Here is an 11972-nt window from a genome sequence, read left to right as displayed (position 1 = left end):
TCAGTGCCTAGGGCTCCAGGCGCCATGCTTAGCTGACCGAGAGAAACCTGTTGATGGGTGCGCCCAGACACTCCCAGAGCCTCCCTATTTCAGGCCAGCCGATCAGCAACTTCACTCCATCTGCACCTTTAATCCCCCTCTGCCAGGCCAGCATCCCTGCGCCATTCTGCCTCCCTCGCTGCGCAGCATGACCGCCAGGGGCTGAAGTGTGTTCACCCAAACTCATGCTGCGCTCCTAATCCCAGGGACCTCAAAGTGTGGCTGTAGCGAAAACCAGGTCACTAAAGGGGTGATGGGTGTCACTAAGGTGTGGCTATCAGCATGAGCTCTGGCCTGATACGAGCGCCCTTGCTGGAAGAGAAGAGCACGCCGGCAGAGAAGACCAAGTGGGAAACAGGGCAAAGAAGGTGTCTGCAAGCCAGAGAGGCGCCCAAAGAAATTACCGCGCCAACACCTTGACCTCTCACTCCCAGCCTCCAGAACTGTCAGAAAACATATTTCGTGTCGCTTAGAGTGCCGAGTGTGCAGTAGTTGGGGCAACCAGAGCAAACACTACAGGCAGGTGCCAGGCAACTTCCCAGCAACCACGGACCACGTAGTAGGCAGTGGTCTGTGCGTGAGCCCAGCAGTGCAGGTGACACCGAGGTTTGTGTGATCACACTCTACAACATCTGCACCAACACAAAGCTGCCCAAGGACACATTTCTCAGAACCAGTCTCTGCTCTTCAGCCATGCCAAACTGTTGCCTGGTCATATTCACAGGCCCCGTTCATCTTCGAGGGGAGGGTTACGTAAGCTGGGTGGGCCAGCGAGGGGTCCTGGGATGCTGGAGAACTTTGCTTAGCAGAGAGCAAAGCCTGCAGACCCATTTTGGCCAGCTCAGTTGGAAGAACTGGTTAAACTGCATCTGCCAGCTTCCTTTTACTGAGCTTGTTTCGAGTCTCCCATTTGACATTTAATCTGAATCTGGGTGCTTCAAGGTGAGTTTGGAGGAGGGAGGTCAGCCATGAGTGGGGCCACTCTCTCGAGTGAGCAGCCACAGAAATACTTGGGGGAAGGCATGATGCTGCTGGTGTGTCCTTCATCCAACTTCTAGGAAGGAAATGAAGAACACAACTGCGAACAGACTTCATTTTTCACAGCCCCCAAACGTTTTCATTTTCTAACGTGAGTGTTCTTAAAGCAACAAAATCTGGCTATGCAAATACATTTTCTTTAAAATACGTAAGTTCTGTAGTTTACATAAAACCAAGAAAAGCAGATCCTGTTTCACTGGAATTCTGTGGGTCTGTGCGTTAACCCAGTGACCACTGGTAACTGCCGAACAGGCGCTGGTGCTGGCCCTGGCCCTTATGGCTCTGGTCTGCGGGGCACGTTTGGGGTCCCAGCGGGAGGCGCATGCTAGGAGACTTGGCTCAACTGCAGGGCCTGGGCGCCAGGCCTGCGTGCTGCACATCCAGCAACATGGCTGCTTCGCTCGTGAGCCAAGTTCACCTGCCGCGTGGGCCTGCGCTCGCAGTGAGAGGCTGCGTGGATGTTGGCAGCGAGGGCGTTTCAGGGCTTCAAGGCCACGTGCACATTACTGGAAGCAAAGAGCCCCGGAACCAGATGACAGAGGCCCCTTCCACCTGTGTCTTCTCCTGAGGCGGGATCTGGGGCCAGAGCACTGTGTTGGCATCTTGCCACTCACTGGGGAGCCGGGGGGGACTCGGCCCTCACGCAGCCATCGGTCTTCAGCCCCGGCCTGCGTGGACGTGCTCCCAGAGGGCGGGCCTCCCACCCCTCTACTCATGCCCACGTCCACCCAGAGCGCGGCTGATGGCTCTGCGCCTGCTCTGTGGAGAGCTGAAACTGGTGGCGTGAGACAGAGCCACAGCGGGAGGTCTGGGGGGTGGGTACCGCTGCCCCGTGGTTTACGGCCAATACGCAGGCTGTATTCTGTGGGGGCGGGGTGGGAACAGGCAAAGCTGAGCAAGGGGGGAAATGACGTCCAGTGGCCTTACCTGCAGATCCCACGGCAGCGCCACTGTGCGGCGTAGTGGGACGTGGTGATGCCAGCGCAGAGGTGTCTGTCCAGTATTCACCACAGATACGGTGATGTACACCGAAAGTGGGGGGCTATGCCGGTAGCTGAGGGCCATAACTTGTTAACGTCCCCTGGAGGGGTTCGCTGGTAATAACTGCAGCGCCCCAGAAAGGTGCTGAAAGTGGGGTGAGGCAACGAAAAAAGCATATAGGGGCGCTCCACGCACACCTGCTGCGGAGGATGTCTGCGCATGCGCAAGAGGGAGCCCTGCGCACATGCGGGAAGCTGCAGAGGCGCATGCGCGAGGGACGGGGGCCGAGCGGGGCGCGCGGGCCGGCACGGGACTGGACGGAGGCCGAGCGGGGCCACAGCAGGGGGTGTTGCCATGGTGGAGCCGGACTTTGTGTTCGCCGCTGCGTGCGCGAGGCCATCGAGTCCGGCCTTGTCTGGGTGGCGGTTTTGGAAAAGTCCTGTTAGGCCTGGCGGAGAGAGGGAGTCCCGAGGCCGCATCTGCAGAAATGTGGTCCGGAGAGGACGAGCCGAGGGCCGGCGTCCTGCTGAGATGCGTGCGTGTGGCCGCCACGGCTGTGATCTGAGTGTCCCGGTCTGGGGCAGCGCTGGGCATCCCGGCAGCCCATGGAGCACCTCCTGCTGCGTCCTTTGCTGCGTTTGCGAGTCGGACCCGGCCTGGAGTGTGGCTGCGTGTGGCCACAGCGGCAGGAGCTGCCATCTCAGACGCTGGCCTGTTGCTGGGAGAGGAGCTGCACGTCCTCAGGGGCGGGGGTCATCCTTATAACGGTCTCTGTGCAGGTCTGGACGGTACTGGACACGACGTTGGGTAAACTAAATGGCCGTTATTGGCCTCAGTAATTCACTTTTCCTGGTTTGTTAACTACGCCCCTTTGCTGTTACTCTCTAAGCCTGAGCCATCTTGCCATTCTGCGCGGGTGCAGCGTGCACACGGTAACCCATGAAGTATTTGGGCAGCCAGACTTGGCCATTGTAGTGCCCCCCACCCTTATGAGGCAAAGCTGTGACGTGGCGGAGGGCCATTTCTAAGAGAACCGTCTAGATGCGTTGTGGTGAAATGACTACAAGATTAAGGCTGGCAGCAAAAAGCAGTCAGAGGTGCCAAGCACAGACCGAAGCGGGCCTGGTCTCAGGTGGGAGCAGTGAAGATGAGCAGCAGAGAGAGCAGACAGGCCCACGGGGCATGTTACCCCTCACTCCCGCAGCCCACTGCTCCTATGCGGGACCCAGGCTAGAAGCAAGTGCTGCCCCGCACAGCGTGTTTCTCCAAGGGCTACCTGAAATGCATCAACAGCAGCATGACCAGGAGAGTGGGGAGCTGGCAGCAGGGCAGTGTTTGGGGGTGCATGTCTGGTCTTCCCTAGCACTTCCTTCACTTTTGAAACCACAGACTCAGGCTGTTCTGTTAGGATCCCCTCTCTCCAAAGAGCACAGCAGAGGACCCTAAAGAAGGGAGGCCACGAGGGGCGCAGGGACTGGTCTGGTAAGCCCAGGCAGCATCTGAGCGGGCCTGCGTCACACTCACTACCGGCTGAGGTGACTGGCTTGCGGAGGCCCAGTCAGTAGGGATGGTAAGGAGCTCTGGAAACGACTCCTGGCCTTAAAGGGAGCCTTCCACATGGCACGCAGGGATCCCACCCAACTGCCCTTCCAGTTGTGGCAGCCCGCCCCCACCAGCATGCTGGGCACCTGCAAGTGCCAGGGGTGCACGTGTGCTGTGAGGTGTCAACAAGAGGCAAAGGGACACATCAGAGGGCATCGCGAACACTTTTTTAATGACAACAAATGGTCAATTTATACAAATTACAGGCCAGAATATAACGAATACAAAATCCATCCAGAGAACGGTTAGAAAAGCATCACTTACAAAAGTAAATCTGATTCCAGTGGTGAAAGAACTCAGGCCCCCATTTTCATAATCACACACAGCTTTCCACCTAGCGCGCCTAAGCCCCGCCCCTAATCAGGGTGCTACCAACACTACGCATGTCACTGACTCTAGGGATTTAAAGATTCTAACACTTTTAGCATCAATGTCAAGAGACATCTCGTAACAGGTTCACGATGCAAACTCAAACGAGAATATGTGAACATTCTTTGCAAACTGTAAGGTGCTGTGCAGATGTTGTTAGCTATTGCTATTAGTGCTCAGTGAGATTTCACTGAACTTGAGAAAAAGGAAGACTAGTCTGTGTAACTGACAAATACGACTTCGAGAACATCTTAAAAGGAATGCAGCTATTACTTGCAAGTACAGTGGCAACAAAACAGGCGAGGCATGGCCAGGAGTGCCAGGGATGGGCCTCCAAGGCCATTATAACCAACAGAAAGGAGTCGCTATTCCTACATGGCAAGCAGTATTTGTCGCTAGGTTCCCAACGACCCTCAGGTGACCCTCCCCCAGCAAAAAGGAAGAAGGATCCTGTCAAGTCACGAGTGGGGCCTGGAGCCAGCTCCTGCAAAACTGCTTAGATGTGAGGCCGAGCCTGAGTCTCACGCTGTGGAAGCGTCTGTCCCAGGACTACAGCCAGGGACAAACTGTGCCACAGCTGAAGGCCGCACAGAACGCCCGCAAAGCCCACTTCCCTTGAGCAGATATAAAATGATACACGTGAACTTGTCTGGCAGAAAAGCCGAGCCAGACTCCACAGACTCTTTCACCACGGGCTTTAAATGTAAAGCCTGGGTTCCCGTCTCTTCAGCTAGCAGCTATCCGTGGGGCCACCTTAACCACGTAATTGTTCCGAACGGGTTCCTTGGGGTGCTAGCTGGCTGTGTCCACGAAGTTTACACGGAAATGGATAAACACCAAGCAAGTCACTCGGTTGTGTCTTTCGGCAAAGCTGATGAAGTTTCTAGGATGAAGTCTATGACAACATACTACTGTTCAAGTCCCACAAAACAAGTTTTTCCCTATACGAAAGATTTAGGTTTGTTTTCAACAACTCAAACGTGAATTCTGCTGCTACAGGTAAAATGGTCCTCACTTGAAGAGTTAATGATGCCAGGCGCATTCCATGGCAGACTGCTCATCTGTTAGCACAATGGGGAAGACAAGATTTTATCCTGGGAGGCAAAAGGGAGAATGAGGGAAGCGGTGTGTTGCAGGGAGTGGGGTCAGGTCAGGTTTGCCCTGGCACTGCCACGCTTCCCAGTCGAGGTTATGCTCACCGTTTTCAAATAATAGTGAGAAGAGCCTGCCTGGCACACTGACGAGGGCTCGACTGCGCTGTCCTCGCTACACCTGGAAGGACACGCGCTGTGCAGAAGGACAGCAGTGAGATGTCCTGCAAAGCACACCTGTATGTCAGAGCGCATGCTGTTTCAGCAGCAGTAAACTAGTGTGCTGCCAGCTGAAACCCTGGGAGAAAATAAACTGGCCTGAAAACAAATCTATATTGTGATAGTCAAACAAAATAAACTGGCCTGAAAACAAATCTAATAGTGACCGCAGGTCTGACTCCAATTTTCAAATATTTGGTACTTTTTTCAAGTGGGACTTACAACTGCTTTTGTGGATATAGATATATATACACACACACATTACATGTATGTGTGTGTGTGTGTATATCCCTGATTTAAATACTTGCAGAAAATACCCACTTTATCCACTCAGCAGATGACTGAACCAAACAATGTAACATTATATTTTACAAACAGCATAAGGTCCCCAAAGTACAAGTAAAATCTTGACTTTATAGAAAAAGAAATTAAGCAAACAATAATTCTAAGCATGACAAGCATCTGAAGGAGTAACCCAGAAATCAACCACAGTACCAGACTCAACTAGAACATCCTACAATTTCCTATTAAATGTATACAACTTTATCTAAACCTGTAACCTTTGGAAAGAAAAACTTTACATTTAGAATATTTGTTGACAGACATTTAAACTGTAGACACAATTTAACTGTAACAATAGAAAATGGCCCTACAAGAACCATTGCTTACTTTTTCTCAGCAATTCCGCACACACCCTACCTGGCCTTCAGGCTTGACCATCTCCTTACATCTTTTAATCCAGCTCCACACCAAACCAGAGGTGACAAACTGGTGCTGGCAAAGAGTAAGGTCCGTCGTATGAAGGATCTCAGCCTCAGCTCTGGACATCTAGTTGAAAGGGTAGGGTGTGCTTTCTTAGAAAACGGCCAACAGCCACTCATCTGATAAATGCATATAGCTGCCGGGCCAAGAATCTAAACTTAAACCAAACCTGGAGGTGCACATGGGATTAGGGTTAGAGATGCAGGCAGGGTGTAAACCAGAACACTGGTTCTTTCCGGGTGGCATTACAGTGAGCTCAAAAACTTCCCCCCTCTATTAATATGCATTTTTCCAGATGTGTTTAGTCACACACAAATAGTAACAAGTGTTTGTTAAGAACATAGATTGAGGACACCGAAGTAAATTCACAGGGTCTTGTTCCATACATCTGGATAGATATTTAGGCTACAACTCTGATTGAAAAGACTAGTCTAGAAATACCAAGAATACTTCCTGGGTGATATAAACAATCAATGTTCAAGATTGTTTATACTCCCTACGTTTGCAAAAATGAGTACACTGGGATGTCAATCCCTAGCATATGTATTACTGAAAAAACACCCGCAGGAACATCAAAGTTGGAGGCCCTTTGCCCACTGTCATCAAGCTGCCCTCATCACCGAATGGCCAAGCAGAGAAGGTCATGAGCTCACCGCAAACACCAAGGGAAGGCTGTGAGCTGGGGGCGCTCACTCTGCTTTGCTAGCTTGCGCCTCAGTAAAGTCGTTCTCTGACGGGATGGGTGAGTGACGCGGCCTGCCTTCTCGGGAAGTAACGTGATGAAGGGCCCTACTGACTAGGATCCCTCTCTGCAGAACTCCGCAGCAGCGCTCAGCTTCACTCCAAGCCCAGCGGCCTGTCCCCACCACAGCGAGGGAAAGTGCCCCAGTGTGGGACGGCCTTTACGCTTGCTTCATTCACTGTGTACATGTTAATGAATGCAGAGGAGTAAAACTCAAAACCAACCAAAAGACAAACTTTTTAAAAACCTTTTTTTTGTAAGATGATCACATCATCCCCAGCACGATGTGGAACGAATTGAACAGACTTTTTTGGAGCCAACTAAACTTTCCCAAAGTCCCATTAGCAAATGACAGGCTCGTACAGTTAAAACAGATGACACAAACCGTGGTTAGAAGGCGAACACTTACACTGCCAGGGGACTACTGAAGGTGGATTTTAATGTGTTCTTTCAACTTTATTGAAATCATGAATATCCCAGATGCGATTACTATTTCAAAAAATCGCTTTAATGCTATCAAAAGATGATGTTCACGTCAATCCTGTTTGCCTTCGCGCCACTGTCTCGAGCCTTCATTCCAGGCCACATAAACAAAGAGGGCCAGTACCACGTGGACGGCGACCACGGCCACAATAGCAGCATAAAAATAGCTGTCCCTATTGGACATCCCAAAGGCTCCTATGAAGAGAAAGAAAGTTTCTGTGTTATTTATTCCAAAACTTACCAAGTAAAAAAACAAAGCATACCAACTTTTATGAGCTACGTAGCTAACCAGTCAGGCATTCAAAGTAGTACTGTGAGGGCGATGGTAATCTAGTATTCTCTTAAAGATCTAACACCGTCTCCAAATAAAGACCTTCATTTTGACTGAAAAATACAACTATCCCTTCAGCTAGAAGTTTCAATATAAAAAGGGAGGTTTTATTTTTCTCTCCCTTCCAGTGTCTGCCACCCAAAGTACTCTCCCCTGCATTCCTCCTCCCATGTCAGCCAACTCCCATATGCAAAGCGATACTGAAAGGATCTACAGTCTGTCATGGAAAACCAGAAGCTGCCCAGCGCCGTGACTACAGGTGATGAGAAAACCCATCTCACGAAGTCACATTCATTACAAGCAATTGCTTGTAAATAACAAGACAGTGAGAAGAAGCAAAGGTAAGACCACCCAGTTACGAGGTACAGCTGCAAAGGCCTGGAACAGAAACCTCGCAAGAGGGGAAACGGCTTGTTTTCTGGTCTGCAGTTACCTTCAAACACGTAGGATTTAGTCGTGAAATACAGCCCGATAGGCACGGTGATCATTAAAGCTGTGAAGAACAGGAGCGTCTTCAGAGTAGAAGCTAACGAACTTTCGCTTCTGGAATAAAGAAAATGAAGAGAAAAATTAGAGCCTGGACAGCCATTTCTACCATTTTTGTGTCCGTACACGATACAGGAACCCACACAGAAGATGCTGGAAACTGCCCCAGCCTTGGAAACAGTGGCCAGAGAAGAGGAGCAGAGTCGGGAACTCCAAAGGGGAAGATCCTGCAGAGCCAGCTGTAGGCCACCTGACTGCCTTCAGCCCCAGCTGAGCAGCAACGGAGGCAGCAGGGACGGTCACAGAACACACGTCACAGAGCGTGCCACACGCCACTGGCAGCTGGCTGCACGCGGCGCAAGCGAGCTGTGAGGACCACAAAGAAAAACCAGTCTCGACTACTGGATGCACTGTGCCCAAGTCTCTTTCAAATTAAACAGCTGTAGTACTATTTAGGTGGCATGGGTGCGGTACAGGTCTGATGTCAAACACTTCCACTCAGTGATTTCCATTTGTCCATATGACTTGAAAATCAAGGAACTAACCCGGTGGGAAAAGCTCTATTCCACATCATGATAAAACTGTTGTGAAGAATGCAAGCAAGCTTTTAAAATCATACTTAAAAAGGACTCTGATAAGGTGCTGCTGAAACATTAACACAAAGATTAATATAACAGCACCAACGAGGTTGGTAACATCAAAATGTCGTATAATGGGAAGATTATTTTGCTAATGGCAGAATCAGTCCAGGGAGACATGAAAAAGAATCTGGACAACTGGTCACAGGCCAGATGAACAAGGCAAACTACAGTCCACGCTGTCTGCCCGGGGTCTGCAGTGAGACCTGCGAGCCCACACCTGTTTCCGTAAATAAGCTTAACTGGCTCTGAGCGTCCGGCTCCTCCAAGACTGTTTCCGAGCTCAGAGGGAGAGCTGAGTAGAGGTGCCAGCCCTATGGGCCCCAAACACAAAACACTGACGCTGACCCTTTCCCGCAAAACTGCTGACCCCAATGTAAACTATTCCAATTAGGTTAAAAGTACATGATAAAAAAAGCACCCCAGACTAATACACAAAGTTAATAGTTAAACCTGAGATTACCGGAGAGGGAGGGGAGGTAGAGAGGACCTGCTGGATTATGGTGGAGGAACATGGGCACTTCGGGCGCAGGGCCGGGCCATGCGTCGGAAGCGTTACGAACGTATGCCTCGGACTCATATACAGTGATGTAAGCCAGTGCTGCTTGAGAAAATAACCCAACACTTAAAAATCAAGTTGTTCCCCGTTTTCAAAACGTCCGGAATGCCCTTTCACTGCCTCTCCAATAGGCGGCTACAGGTTCAATCTGTGCTCTGCACTGCGACAGACGAGCCACACCGGGGAAAGTGAAGCACGCGCCCACATCTGCGATTTCACCGTGATAAAAGCACTAGAGCGTCAATCATTCTGCTTCCGGTGCTGCCCCCTTAACCACAGCCATCCTGACTATCCTGTACACTTCTAAATTTCTGCTCAGGCCACGCTCGAATGTCATTCTCTTTCAGGTAACCCTCAGCTAGCGGTTCTGGGTTTTATCTTTAGGAAAGAAACAGCCCGATCCTCAAGGTCTCCCCCAAATAGCCTCTCCTTGAGGCACCTTCCCTGGTTACACCAGAGGAAGGAGTCCTTGTTATGTCCTAGGGTTCCACTCACACTTAGCTCACTCCCGTCGCTACAACACTTAATGTGACCAGCACAGAAAACCCAGGCTCAGGAGTTCTTCCAAGTCTGTAACAATTGGCTGGGAGCTTTCTGGCAGTCCAGGAAGGAAAGGAGCAGAAGCTCAACGCTTCTGACTGTACAATTCAGCACCGAGTGTATTCCCACAGAGGCATGCAGACTTCAACGAGGATACACATATTACTTCCATGCAACACAGATATTAAAAAGGATGCGGTCAAACATAAACGTGTATATAGAAGTTGTCCTGTTTTCCTTTTCTGGTATCCTGCTCGGTGACGGCCAAGCCACACACTTCTCATTTATTATACACATGCACCCGTAGCCATGCCCTAGTAGTATATTTTCAGAGCAATTTATTGTGCATCCTTCAAAGATGTCTGCAGTAGTTCCATTAAAAAAATTACAAAGTCACCATGTGACCACTTTTCTCTGGTGGACCCCAACAAAAAAAAATTGCCATATGCTGTTTCTGTGGTAGTTACTTGTTTTAGGTATGCTAAACTCCAGTTAGCTAACTGGTTAACAAAACCAAAGAATGTAAATACAGGGAGGGTTAATGGTGGATTGTTGTTTCTCTCTTTTTTAAAGATTTACTTATACACACAGAACTGGGATATAGGCCAGAGGTGCAGCGGTGGTGAGAGGCTTCACCAGAGACAGTAGGGGGCAGAACGGGATGACTGACGAAGCACAATGCTGAGGGGAGCAGCGGGCGGTCAAGAGAGGTCTGCGGCGCCATGTGGGTCTGCTCCGGGGCAGGGATCGAACACAGGCTGAAGTGGCTTTAGCTTCTCAGTGCTGTGCTCTAACCAGCTGTGCCACCAGGGAGGGCCCTGTGGCTTCTCTTTTGTCCTTTAAATGATCTCTCCTTAAGTATTTGGACCTGGCATGTCTTTGAAGAAGAAATTCTGGGGAAGACGCTATAAACCATAAAAATGCAACACAGCACTTAACTCCCAACACCTGCCCACTTGTAGCCCCACGCATGCGTCGAGTCCACTCTAACAACCGCTAGTTTCCCTTCGGCTCCTTCCCACTTCTCTTTAACCTTAAGCCGACAACTTCGACTGCTATTCTGATCTCAGAAATATGGTATGGAGCACTAAGTGCACATACTTTTTAAGACTCACAAACTTCCTCTAGTATTTGGAGCACTATCTTGGGCATTTTCTCCTTGCTTTCCAGTCACAGCCTGCTCCAGCCGGCAGGCGCCAGCTTGGGTCCAACCTGTGATTTATCCTAAAACAAAGCAACTGACGTCATCCAATTGCTGTCTCTGACTGGTTAGTGAGACTTGTTGAAAATGAAAAATGAGAAAGTTCAAAATTAAAGTTGACCTCACACATTAGAAACAATTTAGGATGAACCTCACTGTGGCCTCACTCTTAAAGCCATTTAGAAGTTTCCCCACTTCATATAAACTTCTGCAATGAATCCTGGGAAGTAGCATTTACCACTTTCCCTTCTGGGGTAGGCAAGATTTCACTTCAAACTGCATTAGGAGCATTGCAATCAGCCCAGGAGGGCTATAATATAGTCTAAGTACATGCAATAAACAGATACATTGGTGTCTAAAAGGCAGACGAAACACCTACATTGACAGGGAGAGTGAAGAGGGCAGGGCTCCACAGATGGCCAGCTCAGAGGCACTGGGCTGATCACATGCCCCAGGGACTTTCTTCACTGTGGGAGCTAACTGTGATCTTGGGCAAGTCACTGTCCTGAGTCAATGGCATGCTCTTTAAAATAGGGAAACCAAGCTCTTTCTTACTTCTGCCAACTCCCAAGGTGCCTAAATCGAGCCTGGCACACAGCAGGTCACCTTTGAAGAGTAGCTAACCCACTCCCCACCCTCTGCAGACTGAAGCATCCCTGGTTAGGCTCAACTGGCCAGAAGCACCTGCTCTTGACTCAGATTCCTTCTGCTCGGCCACAGGTCCCGTCCTACTGACGCCCCAGGTGAAGTCGGGTCAGAGACTCCCGTCCTCCCTAGATTCCTGCGGCACACACGAGCCAGGCACCGACGCCATCGGTCCTGCAGGCGACACAGGGCTGCAGCTCGGGTCCTCGGGAAGCCCCCACCCTGGGGAGGGACGCTGCTGACCGC

The 11972-nt window shown here is 50.4% G+C and overlaps 1 protein-coding gene across 1 annotated transcript in view; it reads right to left on the bottom strand.

The window, feature by feature from the left end:
• Positions 1-3811: 3811 nt before the first annotated feature.
• Positions 3812-11972, bottom strand: part of VMA21 (VMA21 vacuolar H+-ATPase homolog (S. cerevisiae)) — an 8824-nt gene continuing 663 nt past the window's right edge. Inside the window, exons 2-3 of the mRNA XM_004685976.2 lie at positions 8091-8200; positions 3812-7521 (exon numbers count right to left, since the gene is read on the bottom strand). Coding sequence (XP_004686033.1) covers positions 7379-7521; positions 8091-8200 — 253 coding nt within the window. The 3' untranslated portion in view covers positions 3812-7378. The remainder of the gene's footprint in view (positions 7522-8090; positions 8201-11972) is intronic.

Source organism: Condylura cristata, unplaced genomic scaffold, assembly GCF_000260355.1.
Source record: "Condylura cristata isolate star-nosed mole 26May11 unplaced genomic scaffold, ConCri1.0 scaffold00019, whole genome shotgun sequence".
Classification (NCBI taxonomy): Eukaryota; Metazoa; Chordata; class Mammalia; order Eulipotyphla; family Talpidae; genus Condylura; species Condylura cristata.
The sequence above is the reverse complement of the archived record's forward strand: the minus strand, read 5'-3'. Positions and strand labels throughout refer to the sequence as shown.